This window comes from Mytilus trossulus, chromosome 5 (assembly GCF_036588685.1).
Source record: "Mytilus trossulus isolate FHL-02 chromosome 5, PNRI_Mtr1.1.1.hap1, whole genome shotgun sequence".
NCBI lineage: Eukaryota > Metazoa > Mollusca > Bivalvia > Mytilida > Mytilidae > Mytilus > Mytilus trossulus.
This window is the reverse complement of record NC_086377.1, coordinates 18,403,506-18,423,859: the sequence shown is the minus strand read 5'-3', so window position 1 is coordinate 18,423,859 and position 20,354 is coordinate 18,403,506. Positions and strand designations below refer to the sequence as shown.

Below are 20,354 nucleotides of genomic sequence, written 5' to 3'. Positions count from 1 at the left end.
TAAGCTTTGGTGATATAGCAGGGTTCGTAGTGTGACCTTTACAGCTGATATTCTATCCAATCGAACGGAACATGTCGAATGCATGCTTAATCAATCTCTGGTTCGTGTAACATCATTGATTGCTTATATGTAGATAAACAATGTCGAATGAATGTTTTGTAAGACAAGAATGTATCAGTAACGTTGTAAATGTATTTTAACAAGACTGAATCATCAAACTGACTACGAAAAGAATATTTACTATCTTTCAGTATTCCGTTATGATAAGCGTTTAAAAAAATATTTCATTGTATTTATACTTTCAAACATCGGAACCAATGCCACTTCTACTTCTACTTCTACCTTAACACGGTCACCATCAATAAAGTGGTTATTTTGCCACTGTTGGGTGTGCATTGGAATAATTTATGGCAACAAAGAGGATTTGTGCTATATATTAGATAAACAGTGTGGTTAAAGACATTATCAACGGTGGTCTAGAACTTTTTATGTAGGTTATAAATGATGATAAATGCATTTTTCAATGTTCTTTGTACCCATTTGCATTTGATCTTTAACTATACAACAAATCAACATCAGCATGTTTTATACCAGTTCGAGTAAATAATCATTTTTGGATGTTATTCGTTGTGGCAATAAGTTCTATCCCTTAGTTCGGCGGGTTTTATTTGTAAATCACGAAACTAATGTTATGTCGTTTGTTTGGTAGTTTCTACTTTGTTCTCCTAAACCACTATTCCAGGTCAGTGCAAGGGTTTGGAGCTTGTAAACATGTTTATCCTCGCCACATTTGTTTTGTGCCTGATCGAATTCAATAGACTGTAAGTCAGTTGTTGCCATTATTTCTTATTTGTCATATTTGTTTTCAGTAAATTGTTTGCTTTCCGTATCTTTTCTCAATTATTGTTTTTATTCTTTTCATGCAGGGTGGGTTTTTTTTATGAAATACATGAATGTTTTCATCGGTTAAGCCATGCAGTTGCCTAGATTTTTTATATCTGCAATGTTTTTTACATCCACGGTATTTTCAGTTTGATGGATATATTGTAATGACTTGGCCAAGCGAAATTCCTTGGAAAACATATGTATTTTCATGTCGAGCACCTGTTATCGCCTATGATTCGATGTTTGGCTATTTTAAAGTTTGACACCGGTTCTCACCTTTTTAATTCAATTCATTATGTTTTCAGTGTTCTATGTAATCCGTTTTCCAAGTGTAAAACCATTTTTATTGTTGTATAAACGAGATAACTTTTGTAGTAAACTTTCACTTTCACTTCAGTCGCCATTTCCGGCACAATGATTTCAGTGTATTGATTATGCAAATGAGGTGACCTGTGTGTAACCTCAGTGAACTTTATGTACCACTAGCGTAAAACAGTGTATGAATACTACAGCGCCGTAGATTGATTATTCCAGGATTATTGTATTAAAACGATATTGTTTGTGATTGTAAATGATACTAAGATGATTTGTATGTTCCGTAAACATGTTGTTTACGTTTTTAATGTACTTAATTCTAGCAATCGGGGATTATTTTCGTTCTTGTCAGGCCCGTTCACAGTTCCCCATTCGTTTCCCCGTTAAGAACCGTTCGTTGCCCCGATAGCTTCATCGGGGTATAAAAAGCTTGCACCTGTTTGTCAGGGGCTCTTCCTACTTTGTCAGACCTACGGATATGTTGCCAGTTTTTCGGTCAGTTGATACTGTCAATAGCTGAAGTTTATCATATTTTTATCATGTATTTCATGAGATTTTAAGCAGTTTTACTTCAGTTTAGAACTTTTGGACGTTTTCTGTTCACTATAAGTCTTTGTATTCTAAGACTTAGATCAGAATCAAAAATGGATTTAATATAATTGTACATGTACATATAAATAGCTGGTCTATCTATTCAGGCTAGCTTTCATTTGCTAACCTGTTTCTTTGAAGTAGACGGATTAAAGTTACATGCCTTCCCCATTCCCATTCCCATTGTGTTAAGGACATTTTGTTAAGTATCCTGTTTGCTGAGATTTTCCAGCATTCAGAGAGAATATTTGTAAATTCTGAATATTTGTTAGGTTAGGAATTGTAAGAAGCTAGAATAATTAAACTGCTTTTTAAATAATCTCAATCTCAGCGATTGAAGTTGTCTTCCTGTGCTTACTCCAGGAGGCTGAAGTCATAGTATTAGATATAATAAAGTACGGTTATTTTTAATGTATAATTTATTAGAAGGCATAGATATAATATATGTTAATGTTATAGCATATTTAATAGTCGATTGAAAACTGTGTAATATTGTTAACTGAACAATTAATGAATTTAATGATAAAACATCTTTATGCTCACAATTATCTTACTTTTCCTTGCTGAAAACACATAATACGCCATAGTTGTCCAACTGGTCTCTGGTTGTTGTCATTAGACTGTCTCATGAGAGAATAGATCTTCTTGTTAGACCGAGACAAGAGACTATTCGATTGTCAGATAGATAATATTCATTTGTGGAATAGTCTGATGGTACTGTCCTGGAAGTTTCCACTTCTTGAGTGTTAGTTTATATGCGATTCCAGTTTATAGAGGTGCAGCCTCTATTTTACAGTGTAATGCTGTTCTATAAACTACACGATAGAAAGTGCGTTTAGATACACAGACTATTAAGTATTTGAATATTCCTTACCCATATTGTTCTCGCTATTTGAGTTTCTTGCTAAATATAAAGTGAAGTTAATGTGTCAGAAGTATATTAACCCTGTTGGTCTAGCAAGATAAAGTACACCCGTGTTTAAACCATTCTCTGTTTTAGACTAGCTTGTTCTAGTCTATTGAGGTTCCCTGTGTACCTGTAAACACAGGTGGTGGCAGCAAAGTAAAAGACACCCGTTTGGCCAGTTATTACATTGGTGGCAGCGGTGGGATACTCAACAGTTACACGAGTATCCAGTGATACGAACCCATACCCAGAAAAAGGAATAAACAGAGATGGTGAAAACAAGATCAAATAGAGTCCACAGTGGAGAAGACACATATGATACAGAGACGAATACTGAATGCAGTGAAGATTTTGAGTCATCTGATGAGTGTACAGCAGATAATACAGTCATTCAAAGACCAACCACTAGCCAGAGTGCTCCTATGCTGAATTCGAGAAAGAAAACGAGAACAGCCAGAAATCTGAGGTTGCAGTCCACAACACTTAGAGAAGCTATGCCACCCTCCCCTACCCTACACGGTGTACTGGAGAGCCCAGACAGGTCCAAAAGTATGGAACTCCTGGGAGGCATCACTAGCGCCATGAGAGGTATGATGACAGAAATCGTGCAGGGCATGAGAAACATCACTGAAACAATAATTTCCAGTTTGCAGGGCCAAGCAAGTTCCCCAGTAAGGCAACTGACGCGGAAGAGCCATAGAGGCAGGTCCTCTTTCCCATCAGCTATAACATCCCCAAGAAGAAGTAATAGGAACCGTCATATTAGCTCGTTAAGTAGTAGTTCAAGCGACAGTGACTCTGAGTCCAGCAGTGATGAAAATAGGAGTCCCAGGGTCTCCAAAAGTAAACAACAGAATAGTAACAGACTACCCATTTTTACGGGAAAAGAAAAGTGGAAGGTTTGGTTCAACAGGTTTGAAGCTGTTGCCCACCTGTTCGGCTGGTCAAAGAAAGAGAAGTTGGCTGAATTATTACCTAGATTGCAGGGGACAGCCGGTGACTTTGTCTATGACCAGTTGTCTAGCAAAGTTACCCAATCTTACAGAAGACTGAATTCGAAAATAGATTTGGAGAGATATATACGACTAAAATTTATATTTCTAGGTTCTATGGTAGACGGCAGCATAATGATGAGTCAGTACAGAATTTTGCAGCTGAATTAAAAAGGCTTTACGACAAAGGTTACCCCAACAGAGACAAAAGGACCAGACGGGAAGACTTACTAAGGACTTTCCTTTTAGGGCTTCAAGATGAGAGTGCCAGGATACATGTGGAACTGAATAAAGAGCCCAGCTCCATAGAAGAAGCCGTGTATTTTACTGTACACTACCAAGAAACTTGTCGCTACCCTAACGAAGACTTTAATTTCTCCAAAGGTTTCAACCAGGTTAACCGAAAGCCCATTCGTCAGATCCAGCAGCAAGATTTTGTACAGAGGCAATTTGATTCCAGGCCTCTGAAAGACAAGAGATGTTATAATTGTGATCAAGTTGGTCATTTTGCCAGGCAATGTCCCCTGCCCAGGAGATTTAGGAATGACCCTGACCAAAATGGAAACAACAGAACTGTATCTTTTAACCAGAATGTACCTCCGCCTTTTCGGCCAAGTACAAGAAATAATGATTTTGGAACTGATACCAGTTTGAATCTGAATGCCCCTGATTTTGAGAATGGTCCAGATCCTTAAAACTGAAGACGGTCAATTCTATGTGCCGAGAGGAGACCCATGATGAACATGAAAATGGCCAGAATATTTATTTTGTTGATGTTAATGAATCAAGTCAGATTTCTTTTGTTGATGAAGGACTCAAGAAACCCCAAATTAAAATGTATGATGATCATAATGTATTGACGCATCAAGTTGAGAAATTTACGGCAGAGACCCAGCCTGAAATGGCCCATATTGAAGTATTGGACCATATCCCTAGTATTAAAATTGAGAAATGTACGGCAGAGACCCAGCCTAAAATGGACCATATTGAAGTATTGGACCATACCCCTAGTACCATATCCCATGATTTTGTGGAGGAAAAACAGTTTACTTTAGTGGAGTAAGGTCCACCAATAGAGTTAGATAGTACAGCTGAGATTGTTAATACAGCAGAACCAAGTATTGAGATCAAAGAGGAGATAGTTTTGCCTCGAGACCTTGAAGATATTGATATTTTTGAAATGTTTGAAGATTCTGAAATGCAGGGGTTATTTAGAACAGAAGAACCTATATCAAAACCAGTTTTTAAGATTGAAAAGAAGTCTAGACAGGAGGGAATTTATATAGATGGAATGATAAATAATGTAACCACTATTTTTACTGTGGATACTGGAGCTGCCAGAACCGTTCTATCTGAAGAGTTATATTTTAGAATACCTGAAGAAGTCAGGCCACCTTTGGTGCAGTCGCACTCGCTTATTGGAGCTGATGGGAACCCACTCAGGGAGTTGGGAACAGCTGATTTTGGAGAGAGACTTGGAAATTTCAGTTTTAATATGGAGCTTGTGGTAGCGCATATTGCGGATAGCGTTTTGCTAGGATTGAATATCCTTGTTATGGGCAAAAAGGGTCCTGCTGAAATAAGGTTGGCTGATCAAATTTTATATTGGAATGAACAGTATATTCCATTTAAATTTGCTGGTGAATTTAGTAGAGTTAGAAAGGTTGTAGCAGCTGACAGTACAGTTGTACCAGGATACAGTGAGCTTAGCTTGTCAGCATATATAGAGAAAACAGATTTAGACGGTTGGTTGTCTCATCAAGAATTTTTGACAGAACCTTCTGCTGATTTTATGGAGAAGTCATCCCTAATAATTACTACCTGTTTAGTTGATCTTGCTGGTCGTGTGATGAGTAAAATTACACTTGTAAACCCTTTTATGAAGGAGGTGACCATACATCAAAACACGCTTATTGGTACTGCACGTTTAATGGAATTTGAAGTTATACATTTGGTGAATGTCAAAGATAACACTAAGTATGAAACTTCCACAAACTTGAGTGTTCGACGATTATCTTCACTAGATCAGCATAAAGATACCATGTCTGTTGCTAAGATTCCAGCATTTAGTGAATCAGTAACTAGGGCAAGGCCTGAGCCTGAACCTCCTCCATTGCAGATTAACCTTTTAGTTCTACTGGCAGCTTTAACATGTTTAACATGACATCATATTTTTACATTTAATATCCTATTTACGACTATTCACCTCCGACATTGTCCGCTGTATCTTCCATTTACTACTAGATTTTGTGCTGCCGGCTCTTTCTGATGATGAGAACTTGATTTGATACTTCAATTACTTGGAGTTAGTTGGACAGTATCTCAACATAAACCTCATGCTGACTTATTTTTCCAGTCAATACCTATAGACGTCCCTGTTTCCCGCTGATGTAGAATTCCTTCCCCAGGAGAACTGTATCGTTGTACAGAAAAGCGAAGCCCAGCATACGAAGACCCTACAGAAGAAGACAAGAAGATATATTATAATTTTTCAATGTATTGATTGTTATAAATATTTTTATGTTTTTCAATTACTTAAGTAATTGTTATGGTACTGTTACTGAGATTGTCCAGTATTAATAGTTGCCATTTTTAGTGCTAGCAATAATCTAACACTAATTAGCTTGAATTTTAGGTATTTAGCTTTTAAACAATTTTTTATGAGGTATAAGGAATCCTTGACCTTATACCTAAAGTCCAGTATGGTAGTCAGTAAATTTATGTTTGTTGGTTAAGTTTTGAAATGTTTTGTAGGATTATACATTCTGAAAATGTAAATCCTCAAATTGGTAATTTTTTGAATTAATAATATAATTGAATTGTAATAGATGTTGATAGTGACATGAAGGAGAAGCTATATTTTAACAAGTTGTATCTTTTATAATTTTTATTGTACTTTGCCAAAGTACTCTTCTAGAGATTAAATGTATCTGGGTGTAAATGCTGTTAATTACAAGTAACTTGTTTATTGTTAAATAAGTCTAGTTAACCATGTCAACAATGGTCAAGGTTAAAGTTTTAAAGTTAAAAGTTTGTTATTGTTGAAATAATTTATTTTATTTATAGTATGAGCATAATAATTCACGATAGTTTTGTGTTTTCGTGAGGACACTGAAAACTAAAGTGGGGAGCCAATGTAATGACTTGACCAAGCGAAATTCCTTGGAAAACATGTGTATTTTCATGTCGAGCACCTGTTATCGCCTATGATTCGATGTTTGGCTATTTTAAAGTTTGACACCGCTTTTAAATTCAATTCATTATGTTTTCAGTGTTCTATGTAATCCGTTTTCCAAGTGTAAAACCATTTTTATTGTTGTATAAACGAGATAACTTTTGTAGTAAACTTTCACTTTCACTTCAGTCGCCATTTCCGGCACAATGATTTTAGTGTATTGATTATGCAAATGAGGTGACCTGTGTGTAACCTCAGTGAACTTTATGTACCACTAGCGTAAAACAGTGTATGAATACTACAGCGCCGTAGATTGATTATTCCAGGATTATTGTATCAAAACGATATTGTTTGTGATTGTAAATGATACTAAGATGATTTGTATGTTCCGTAAACATGTTGTTTACGTTTTTAATGTACTTAATTCTAGCAATCGGGATTATTTTCGTTCTTGTCAGGCCCGTTCACAGTTCCCCGTTCGTTTCCCCGTTAAGAACCGTTCGTTGCCCCGATAGCTTCATCGGGGTATAAAAAGCTTGCACCTGTTTGTCAGGGGCTCTTCCTACTTTGTCAGACCTACGGATATGTTGCCAGTTTTTCGGTCAGTTGATACTGTCAATAGCAGAAGTTTATCATATTTTTATCATGTATTTCATGAGATTTTAAGCAGTTTTACTGCAGTTTAGAACTTTTGGACGTTTTCTGTTCACTATAAGTCTTTGTATTCTAAGACTTAGATCAGAATCAAAAATGGATTTAATATAATTGTACATGTAAATATAAATAGCTGGTCTATTTATTCAGGCTAGCTTTCATTTGCTAACCTGTTTCTTTGAAGTAGACGGATTAAAGTTACATGCCTTCCCCATTCCCATTCCCATTGTGTTAAAGGACATTTTGTTAAGTATCCTGTTTGCTGAGATTTTCCAGCATTCAGAGAGAATATTTGTAAATTCTGAATATTTGTTAGGTAAGGAATTGTAAGAAGCTAGAATAATTAAACTGCTTTTTAAATAATCTCAATCTCAGCGATTGAAGTTGTCTTCCTGTGCTTACTCCAGGAGGCTGAAGTCATAGTATTAGATATAATAAAGTACGGTTATTTTTAATGTATAATTTATTAGAAGGCATAGATATAATATATGTTAATGTTATAGCATATTTAATAGTCGATTGAAAACTGTGTAATATTGTTAACTGAACAATTAATGAATTTAATGATAAAACATCTTTATGCTCACAATTATCTTACTTTTCCTTGCTGAAAACACATAATACACCATAGTTGTCCAACTGGTCTCTGGTTGTTGTCATTAGACTGTCTCATGAGAGAATAGATCTTCTTGTTAGACCGAGACAAGAGACTATTCGATTGTCAGATAGATAATATTCATTTGTGGAATAGTCTGATGGTACTGTCCTGGAAGTTTCCACTTCTTGAGTGTTAGTTTATATGCGATTCCAGTTTATAGAGGTGCATCCTCTATTTTACAGTGTAATGCTGTTCTATAAACTACACGATAGAAAGTGCGTTTAGATACACAGACTATTAAGTATTTGAATATTCCTTACCCATATTGTTCTCGCTATTTGAGTTTCTTGCTAAATATAAAGTGAAGTTAATGTGTCAGAAGTATATTAACCCTGTTGGTCTAGCAATATAAAGTAAACCCGTGTTTAAACCATTCTCTGTTTTAGACTAGCTTGTTCTAGTCTATTGAGGTTCCCTGTGTACCTGTAAACACAGGTGGTGGCAGCAAAGTTAAAGACACCCGTTTGGCCAGTTATTACAATATTTCCCCATCGGCAATCATACAACATCTCCTTATTAGTATATTTACATAGTATCACACATGTAACTCTGCAGCTCCTAAGTGAAAATAACAGCATGAAAAGTACTGTCCTTATACTTTTTTGATTTTCCAAAGTGTTATTTGAAGCTCATGTTAAGGCACCATATATTTCTTTGTTATTATACTTTTTTTATTGCAGTGTCTTATTAGTTATTATAATAACAGAAAACATAGTTATGCAATGTAACAGAATGTCCGAACAATCTGGCATGAATGAATGAGTCAATACCTCACACAACTGTAAAAGATTTTAATTTTGATACAAAGATATAAATATTCAAGACTTATTGACAAACAATTATAACTGTGTTTGTAATATCTTTACATAATGTTATTCATAAATCAAGTCATTATTAGCAATGACCTTCAAAACACGTGCATTTTGATTTTACCGTGCCGTTAGATATACCTGCGATGTTATGTGTTCTAAACATGCTTTCTATTAGCGCATCAGAAATACAATGCGTCAAGGTGACTATATTTCTATACAATAACAATTTCCAAAACAAACAAAAAAGCACTAAATTTGATAATAAACATGAAGGATTATTTAATGCAATTGAGATTCTTTTATTTGATAAATTGTATTGCAATGGTAAAATTATATATAAATCAAAATAAATTTTCCACATGGTCAAGACAAGTAAGGTCCGAATACACGGTTATCGTCCTTTGTTTTTTTTTGTCCACGAATATAGTCCCTAGTGTGAACAGTGTTTTACCTGCCGGTTTTTTTTATCCTTCCAAATGTATTTTTTTCGTGTTTCATGTATCAAACAGCAATAAGGGGAATGAAATTACACTGTAAAAAAAATGAGTTATGTATTTTAAAGTAAAGTAATGATTTATCCAACTGAAAAAGGTTACAAATTAGCAATTCGGAAGTTATCAAAAGATTTCAAGACCTCCTTAACATGAAATTGTTCATATTTTGAGTTAGAGTCGATAAAGTTTTCTATAATTTTGTAATAATCTGACCCAAAAGTAGTTCAACATGTACAACAAACTGTAAAAATATTATTGAGAAAGTGCAGGTGGGATTTTTTTCATTAAGGGTCCAAAAGCAATGCACTCTGTACTCGGATCATAGCCCTTTCTAAGATCAATGAATTATAAAAGACATTTTTAAAATCTTTTTCGATATGCTGAAGACATAGACCTTTTTCAATTCAAGGAGCTATACAATACATTTTTAAAATATTTTTCCAAATGTCATTAAAATTGGCCTTTTCTTAAACTCTTAAAAAGAGTTATTCTAATATGATATACTGCTTATAGTTTGTAAAAACAAGCGTGATAAAATTCAAGATGTATCTACAACTAGCGCAAACTAGGTTATGCTTAAGTCAAATCAATGGCATTGAAAATTTATCTCCCGCGTAAATCCACCTTTATCTTTACCTATGGGAAAACACTATGTCGAGTTCACCGTGTTAAATTAGAAAATATTTGACTTTATTTTAAGATTGCTAGTTTTATCCAAATGCTTACACAAAAGAATTTTGAAGCTTGAAAATTTTCATCAAACATTTGGCTTGCATCAACCATTTCTTAAGTGTACAGATTTTGTTAAACAATCAAATATACAATTTTTGTTTACAATATAATACTACATGATTTTGATAATTGTCATGCAAGAACCATAACTATCTACTTTGCCGTCATCAAATTGCACCCACACATTGTCATTCACGTCTAACTCGACTGCTACTGTAGCAGGACCGGTATCATATATATTATCATATATATAGGTTTTTGATACGATCTTGGAATTTTTATAGATATAGACATTGCTAGCTCGGGAGGCAGCTTGAGCCAGCACCCAAATAGAAACTATATAAAATCCTTCATGGGTGCAATTAAACTTTCCAGTGGATTGAAACGAAGAAAGGTTGTCAATTCCTACATTGGTTTTCACTTCATCAAATTTGATAGTCTCTCCACCTGACAAAACTTTATCATGACTAACGCAGGATGTCATTGCCACTGAAATGAAATATATTGCATTATGAGAAAGTTAAATATCACAAATATCGAACTATAGGAACATTCAAAATGGAAACTCTATTATCAAATGGCAAAATCAAAACCCCAAACATATCAAACGAATGGAAAACAAATGCGTAACTTGGTACCGCCTTTTCTGATGTAGAAAATGGCTAGCTAAACCTCTCACTTTTACGACAGTCGTGTAAAATTTCATAATTTGGACAACAATTTGTGAACGAAACAAACAGACGTAATAGGTACAAATGTGATAAAGAGAGACACAGCAACCAACATTGTCTTAATGCACTATGTATAATTGCCTTGACATATCATCCTTATGGTGTTTGATATCAACTCCAGTTTATCATTATTTGTTTAATCAATGTGACAATTTGTAAGAGATAATTATAAATGTTTATGTTTACCAAAATATATTATTTTTATTTATCTCATTTCATGATTATATTTTTATAGATAAATAACTTGGTTATGTTTATATAGATCAATGTTCCAAAAATACCCTTCAGAAATACCACAGCAAATCACTTGAAAACATGTTTGTTGAAATATATTTTAATTGTTAAAAACATATTGATTTTGTTTCATTAAGACCAAAAACCCTTGATATGTGTAATAATAATACGTTATTTGAGAATAAGAAGATAAACCAATGAGCAGAATATATCAAGAAGACATCAGTAGCCGGTTAGACTGCATTAACTTAATCGCAATATTTAGATGATTTGAAATACTAGTTATGTAAATTTGCGCGTTCTTATCTGAATTTAAAAATGCAACGAAGTGAGTATCGGAATAATAAGAACTATACTTAGATCTGTTTTCATATTTTACTTCTCGCATTTGTGCTCATACTTTAAAAATGGCAACAATAAATGCATGCAACTATTTCTGAATTTGTAAAATAAAAAAAACAAATGTGAGATTCGAACTAGAGTTTAGAATTATCATTCATACCTTTCTCTGTCGCTTTATCAACACGAGCATCAGTCATATTCGTACTCCTCTCAATTTGATCTATTTTGCCATAGACAACCGACATACATGTATTATAATTGTTTTCCATTGCTTTAAAGGCCAGGTGTGTTTGATTTTGGAAAAGTTCTTGTCGTTTACCTAGATAATTTACCCTCTTCTGGTTATTAATAGTCTCGTTATATAACGCTATTAAGTCCTGGTTTCTCGCCTGCTGGTTGAAAGCCAAAGAATTTGTTTGTGATCTTATACTCTGCAACTCTTGTTTAAGTCCGTTCAAATCCTGCACAGGTTTGAGCTGCTCTAAGGCCTGGACATCTACAACTAATTTTGCTGTTGTTTTTTGTGACACCAGGAGTTCATTCTCCAGTGCCGTATACTTTGCTTGTAAACTGTCAAAATTGTGTTGTAGATTTGTGTTTTTGTCTAGTAGTTCACGAACTATCCGCTCTAATTGTTGAAGTTGATTTGTATCATTCATTTTTCCATTTGTTGTATATGAATTTTCAATAGATGCTTACTTTTGTTGTATCTGCGACGTCAGTAGCGTTAATGTCTTATCCGAATCGGCTTTCATGCGATCCATCTGGTGTCGAAGAAAAGTTACATCATATTGTTGTTCATTTTTTGCTTCGTAAAATTCAATAAGCGTTACATACTGCTTATTCCCCAACGGGCTATTCGAGGCATTATTGGTACTTGGTTCTAACAAAAACGCTTCACTGAAACAGAAATATGTAATAAGTAAAAACACTAAACTTAACATTCTCTCTAATGAAAAAATCACTGTATGGGTTTTTTTTCATTTAATTCTAAAGCACACTATACAACGACAAAAGTCCGACTGCACCTGTGTTTAATAAATATCAATTATCTGTTGTTTTGGGTTAAGTCAGATTAAATACAAACAAGGTAAGAAAATCAAGGTTAAAGTTATCTTTTTTAAAAGCAGATACTATACGAAATATCGTAATTCTTGTCTCAAGGTTATTTTTATATTTATTTTAACACAGTATCTATTAAATCAGAGAGAAAAAACAAATGCCAACTAGGCAAAATTTCATAATATTTTGAAAATATTAAAATGAATATTAAACTCTCAATCTCCTCAAATAGAGTATTATATATAAAATATATTGTGTATGTTTTTTTTACCGTTTTTATTGTGTTAAATATACATTCATGTCATGAAATTGTTGCTTTCCCTCTGTTCTGTTGATAACACATATCGAAGGAATTGAACCCATTATTGTACTAGTCTTAAACTATAAACACAAATATCAAAGCAAAGCCCGAACATTTACCCTCATGTTGTGACCGTTTTGAAGGGCCTTTATTCTTTTAACTCTGATCTTTCATAAAATTTTCATTTTCAATGCATGACTTTCACGTTGGTACTTAGTAGAAGTCTTCTGTAACATCGTTTATTGTAACGTTCGGTTAGGTTAGATAGCGTCACAATAACTTGACTTCAGATCAAGTTGGCTGTTTTGCGAGTTACTTTGAGTCATGATGGTCAAAACGTTTCATACCTTTATTGATGTACAAGATCTTTCTTGGTATTCATAAACAGAAGGTTATACAGACAAAGGAAAAAGATACTTAACAACAAAACCATTTTCATTTACTTGTTTATAATTTGATTTTGCAAATTGAGTTACTCTTTTTCAAAGTTGATGTTTTTTTCTGAGATTGTTTAGCACTTCATAGCGGTATAATACTTTTACTTTAGTTATTCATTCCTCATTTTTATTATTTTATTAACATTGTATTGATATTGTATCATGATCAAATTTATTCATTCAGTGTATGTTCTTTTGATTGAGTTAACATTAATTAGCCATTCCAATGGTTATTTTATAGTGTGTCTTTTTATGTTCTGATATTGCATTATTGTTTAAGTTCAGATGAAGATTTGGTACCATTAAAATGATTAAACCTGCTGCATTTGTTTGCACCTGTACCAAGTCAGGAATCTGATGTTAATTAGTTCTCGTTTGTTGATGTGGTTAATTGGTGATTTTCGTTTCTCGTTTTTTTTCATAGATAAGACCGTTGGTTTTCCCGTTACTCTTATAAATTGTGACTTGGAATGAGAGTTGTCTAATTGACACACATCACACGTCTGACTTTATCCATTTTATACATCCTTGGCTTTCAATGTTGTGTGTAATAGGAGGCAGGCATTACCTGTAAATGGGGACGAATCTGTATGAATTATATTTTTGTAACCTAAATATTTGCTTTAAAAAAAAAGAAACGGAACAACCGTAACGTTTCCGATTTTGGTTCTGTTGTTAGGGATTTTAGTTGTGACGTTATTTATGTTATGAAGTCATATGCAATCTAAACAAAGAAACGCTATCATCAGGTAACGTTTTTTCATATCAAGGAATTATTAAAAATGAAATTGGTATTGCGTTCCTTCCTATTTCGTACTAGACTGATAAATATATATTTTACTCAAAGTTTCCTACAAACGAGACCAGAAAAAGGAAGTACATTGTAGATTTCAGAGCAGATGTGAGAATTCAAAACATGACATGAAAAATATTGAACGATTTTGAGTTCATTAGTACAATGAAAATTTCGGGAAAATTTTCTCGATTTTTTTAATTTTTTTATTGATTTTTCTAGTCTTATTGGGGACTTCGTCCCCATAATATGAGGCAGGCATTACCTGTGAAAGTGGACGAAGTCTATATTTATTATTTTAATTCAAACATATATTAATTTCAAAACGGATATACCGTAACGTTTTCGATTTTGGCTCTGTTGTTAGGGATTTTAGTCGTGACGTTATTTAAGTTATGACGTCATATGCAATGTAAACAAAGAGTTTATTAGTACAATGAAAATTTCCCGATTTTTTTTTAATTTATTGAATATGATAATAAATGATAATCCTGGTACTTTTCATAACTATTTACGAAATCAATATGAAGAGAAATCAACACATTGCGTTATGTTAAAAAAAACTATCAACGTCCTCCGTTGTTCTCATTACCATTACGTAAACATTGAGTGCAAAGTTTATATGGTGTAGATGGTACTGTACGTCCTAATATATACAATAAATCTATTAAAACGGCTACGCCCCGTCTCGAATTTACGATCAACACTGACCAGAATACACAGCATTCCCCATTACAATTAGCAGTTTGATTACACTTATTGACATTGGGGACATTTGAAAGAATTTGACCTATCACATTTTCTTTTTATATGAAGATTTTGATGTTGTAATTGCACGTTTTATATTATTTCGAACATGATGAATAATTCATATTAGAATAGTACTATCTGAACTATCATTATTTTTACCGTTTTCTGACATAATAGATCATAACAAATGTTTAAATATATATTTGTTATGACTGACAGCTTAATTTTAACATAAAGTTTGTACAAAATATAATGTATAAAGATGAACAGTGACATTTTGTTATCCTTTTCCTCTTTCAATCTCTCCAGGTTAAGGTTTAAATTTTTTTTCAATTGCACCCTCTTAATAGAAAGATGTGTTTACTTTCATTAATGTATGAAAATACAAAGTTCTTGAGCTACTGTAAATTGTCTGAAGAGTTAAGTTTAATCATATTTTATGTTGCTAAATGAAAATGATACTATGGAATGCTAAGGTGAATCCAACAAATTTTTACGTGTTAATGTCCTATGATATAAAATCTTATCCTTAAACTTTAACCTAATATGCTCCGTCTAAACTAACGAACAATCGACAGACATACCAGAATTCATAGTAATCGCCATTAATAATGAACAGTCTGGTAATTCTTATAGACATTAGGGATTTTAACCCATCACATTTGATATAATTTGTTAATGATGTAGTTGCACGCCTTTATATTATTTTGAACATGATAAATAATCCATATTAAAATAGTACTATCTGATAATGTGTATCCAATCATGTTTACTGACATAAAAAATTATAACATATGTTTAATATATATACGTGTTTTGACTGAGATATTAATTCTAACATTAATTTCTAAAGTATTACGATAAAGCTGAACAGAGATTTTTTATTCCACTTCCGTTTTCATGTAGGAATCACTCAAAAAAGTAAAGGTTTGACTTTTATTTTTTAATGCACCCTATTAATAGAATGATTTGTTTACTTATATAATAATTAAAAAAAAACAAAGTTCCTGAGCTACTACGGATTTCCTGAATAAAATGCTAGGAAATGCTAAGATGGTTCGAACAATATGTTTTTCACTATGTCATGTTATTCTTAGTAGAAATTCCATGTTTCATACAACAATTTTTTTAAAAAGCATATCAACTCAAAATATTGTATACATGGTATAGCCACAAAACCAGGTTAAACCCACCATTATTTCTTTAAATGTCCTGTATCAAGTTAGAAAAACGAGGTTGTTTTCTTATATTTCGTTTCTGTGTGTGTGTGTGTGTGTTGCATTGTCATTTGTTTTTGCTGCACTTCAGTGTTTTTGTTGTTTTGTTGTTTCCTCTTATATTTGATGTGTTTCCATCGGATTTAGTTTGAAACCCGAATTTGTTTTCTCTCAATCGATTTGTGACTATAGGACAGCGGTATACTACTGTTGGCTTTTTTACTATATAAAAAAATGTCACAGAAATAAAGATGACTTGTTTGCTATCAAGTTTGTAGTTTATGAAGCCTTCCAACTGTTTTGGTTCGAATGCCCCTATGATATTTATGGAAAAGAGACTGCGTCTGACATACACAATTAGGTACCTGGTATCTATGATGGATTTTTAGAAACACTGGATCGATTACACTGCTATGGGTGTTTCGTTCGACCGAAAAATCTACATCTCAGTAGTCTTAAATCTTGTTTTGGCATGAAATTTCATTAATACGGTAATGATTCTCTCTTTAAATGTAAAACATCATTAATTACACATAAAAAAAGCCACAAAAGTTATAAAAAGGTGAAGTACAATACAATACAATACACCAAACCCTCAAACCTAGGCACCTGACTTTATCGAAAACAGTAGACACACAATAATAAACAATGAAGAACGGCGCATTAGTTAGATATTACCCCGGTACACGAGTTTTTCGGTTCGAAATTTGTTTATCGATTGAGGATACATGACAAGATTATCAGTTTTGTGTTATTGTACTGTGGTAAATATGTGTATTTTTGCGATAATTTTTGATAATATGAAATTTCTATATGCCATTGTGTGCTTCTTTGTAACATATTTGTTTGCTTTAAAGTGATTAAGATTATTACATAATGTTGACATTTTTGACTTTTTTACATAATATTATGTCTGCTTGTTTTAATTGTTCACACATTGCTGTCAATATAAGGGAATTCAATGCGACTATCATACAAGTGAAAGGTTTGGCTAGCTTTAAGACCAGGTTTAAACTTCCATATTCTATATAAGGAAATGGATATTGTCATCAATTTGTTTGATGTTCTTGAGATTTTGATTTTTTCATTTAATAGTGGACGTTCCTTTTCGAGTGTTCTCGGAGTTTTACTTTTTTCAAATAATGTTGCATGTGTTTGGTAAACCTGAGCATTTGTTATCCTGTCTTTTTTTTAGTGGGTCATTACTGTACAGTAGTTTCGCTTAATTTAATGATTATACAATGCACTGCAGTTTACGTCAATTAAGACACAAGGACTCGATTAGCAGATTAAATCCTGTTTAACGGCGTATTTCATATCTTTGATTTTCGTATTTCTTATCTATTTGTATTATATTATTAGCTTTTAATGTTGGCATCACTATTTCTTTGTTCTCTAGCAATGTGCATATAAAAAAGAAGATGTGGTATGATTGACAATGAGACAACTGTCCACAAGTGACCAAAATGACACAGACATTAAAAACTATAGGTCACCGAACGGCCTTTTACAATGAGCAAAGCCCATACCGCATAGTCAGCTATAAAAGGCCGCAAAATGACAATGTAAAACAATTCAAACGAGAAAAGTAATCGCCTTATTTATTTAAAAAAAACGAACGAAAAACAAATATTTAACACATAAACAAACCACAACCACTGAATTACAGGCTCCTGACTCGTGACAGTCACATACGTACATAATGCGGTGGGGTTAAACATTTTCACGGGATCCCAACCCTCCCCTAACCTTGGACAGTGATATAACAGAACAACATACAATCAATATTCCATTTACTGAAAAAAATATATATATTTAGTTTGCTCCCGTTTTTCCAATAGTTAACTAAACAAATCAATTACAAACATCCTGTTTATACTTATATTTTGATGTTGCACAACATTATACGTGCTGCATTTTAAGATACAGATAATATATAAAACCTTATTTTTGTATTGGTAATTGTGTCCTTACAAAAATCTATGGATGTACTGATGGATATTTGAGTATTGATTGTTGATTGATTGATTGATTAATTGATTTATTGATTAATTGATTGATTGTTGGTATTGAAAGTCCTTAGTACAATGGTTGGGTCAGGGCGTACAGTGTGTATTAAAAGAGGAAGCTAGGATAGCCAGAAAGAAAGAAATGAACATTGGAATTTTTTATTTAATTTAGACCAGAGTCAAACATATACGGATCTAGCAAAACAAGTTTTTTTTTATGGATGAAATCTGTTTTTGAAATACTTTTCATAAACTATCAGAACTGTTTAATTGGTACTATATTTATGGCTAGTACCTGCCTGGTGATTTTTTTCCCTTTTCTTTCCAATCGTGGTACGTGTGTTTAAGGTTATAATCAAGAACATGTTTAACCCTGTCTCTTTTCTAAGGAACCTGTCCAGAGTCAGGAACCTGTAATCTAGTGATTGTGATTGTTTATCATTTTTAGCCCATTATACAATATATTTGGGAAGATAGAAAAAATTAACTGCAGTTATTGACAACCAATCAAATAATCTATGGTAAAAACCTATGTAATACCGTGAAGAGATCACCCCCAGTTTGCTTATGGTTTCGTGTGGCTTAGTTTTCTATGTTGTGTCTTGTTTACAACTTTTTTTATATGTAAAATATCTTGCCTTCAGCTCATTTTGGATACTTTTGTTTTGATCTTTGTGCTAAAAACTATGCATTCCTTTGTACATCGATATCGTAGGCTTTCAATGTGTTGTGTTTAATAGTTCCTAGAGAAGGAAACTTTTATAAGTTAACTGTTTCTTGCTGTTTTGTTTGATCATGTGTTTTAGTTTACGCGAGCCTGATGAAGAGAAATCAACAAACATGTGTAATGATTAACAATGATCGTCAGCGTTCTCCGGTTTTTAAACAACAAACAAAAAGAAGATAAACGTATTCTAATTTTTCATCAGGTTAATGCCATTTCATTTTGCCATATACACTGTATATGTTTAGTACCTTTTATGTTATATGTTTTCCATGTGTGTTATTGTGTTATTCTGAAGGCACTCAATACTTTTGTTCGTTCAAATTAAAATGTCAAGTGTGCTAACAACTCTTGAGTTCATCTAACCCCCAAATCTTTCAATTCGTGAGCCCTATAAAATTTATGAAAACAAGACACGCATCTGGCTTACACAATCATGCATCTGGTATCTATGACGAATTTTTACAACCACTGAATCGATGACACTGTTGTTGGTGTTTCGTCCCATAGGGTATGTTTATCTCGGTAGTCCTATATCTTGCTTTCCCGAAAACTTACCAGTGTCTCTCTTCCCTGATATTTGATACTAGTATACTATATGTGCATGTCCCAAGTCAGTAGCCTTTATTAATTGTTTTTCGTCGGTTTATTTCTGTCATACGTGTTTATCGTTAATTGTATCGTTACAACTTCGGCCGCTGGAATTCCGAGTTGAAATGACTCATATTTTTCCTTTAAGGACCTTTTGTAGCCAACTATACGGTATTGGTTTTCTCGTTGTTGAAGGACGTGCCGTTGCCAATACTTGCTTAAGTTTTAACTTTTGTAGATAGTTGTTTTATTGGCAATAAAACCTCATCTCCTTATTTTTATATAGCTACATGTGTAATGTGTTGTTCTAGATCATCGCATTTAACAGCTTTTTTTTTATGTTTTACAAATGTAAACTCAGAAAAAGTGTAATCACCGTTTTTTTGTTGATTATTTTGTGCTAAGTTCTTATCCCTTAACGCTGGAAGCTAATTGAACAACCAGCAAATACAAATATAAAAGACTTTGGTTTTATCCAACGTAGAGTTAACCTTTGACCTTTTTCAATCGAGACGGATCTTCTACCATAAGAGTACTGACAGAGGTGCTTTATTCCATATTTGTCTTTACTAAGTCAGGAGCCTGTAGTTTAGTAGTTGTTGTTAGTTAATGTTCGTCTTATTTGTTATTCTAAAATTGTTTTGTTATATATATAGAGGCTTTCCATTGATGACTTAACGGTAGATTTTTTTTTCTCATAATTGGAAATTATACCACATACTGATAAATGTACAAATATTTGATCGGGAAGGTTGGTGGAACCTATCTTTTACGAGGAGTCCGTAAATCAAAAAAAATCTATTATAAAGAAAAAAATTATAAACAAGTGTATGACTATACATTTTTAAGACCATCTATGGTCTTGCATTATGATGATGCTTATATTTTAGCATTGGACTATGTCATGTTTTTCTGTGAAGACCATCTATGGTCTTGCATTATGATGAT

The 20,354-nt window shown here is 33.1% G+C and overlaps 1 protein-coding gene across 1 annotated transcript; it reads right to left on the bottom strand.

Annotated features, from left to right (window-relative positions):
- Nucleotides 1-6,024: 6,024 nt before the first annotated feature.
- LOC134717691 (uncharacterized) lies at nucleotides 6,025-12,181 on the bottom strand. Its single transcript, XM_063580187.1, has 3 exons — nucleotides 11,683-12,181; nucleotides 10,360-10,704; nucleotides 6,025-6,146 (listed from the first exon to the last, which is right to left on the bottom strand). The coding sequence occupies exons 1-3, from the start codon at nucleotides 12,179-12,181 to the stop codon at nucleotides 6,025-6,027; spliced, it is 966 nt and encodes a 321-aa protein (XP_063436257.1).
- Nucleotides 12,182-20,354: the final 8,173 nt, after the last annotated feature.

Excerpts from the sequence above, each read along its gene's own strand:
- LOC134717691 (XM_063580187.1), bottom strand. The coding sequence starts at position 12,181 with ATGAATGATACAAATCAACTTCAACAATTAGAGCGGATAGTTCGTGAA. Across the intron at positions 10,705-11,682 it reads TGATAAAGCGACAGAGAAAG|TGGCAATGACATCCTGCGTT; the intron begins GTATGAATGATA and ends ATTTCATTTCAG. Across the intron at positions 6,147-10,359 it reads CGGCAAAGTAGATAGTTATG|GGTCTTCGTATGCTGGGCTT; the intron begins GTTCTTGCATGA and ends CTTCTTCTGTAG.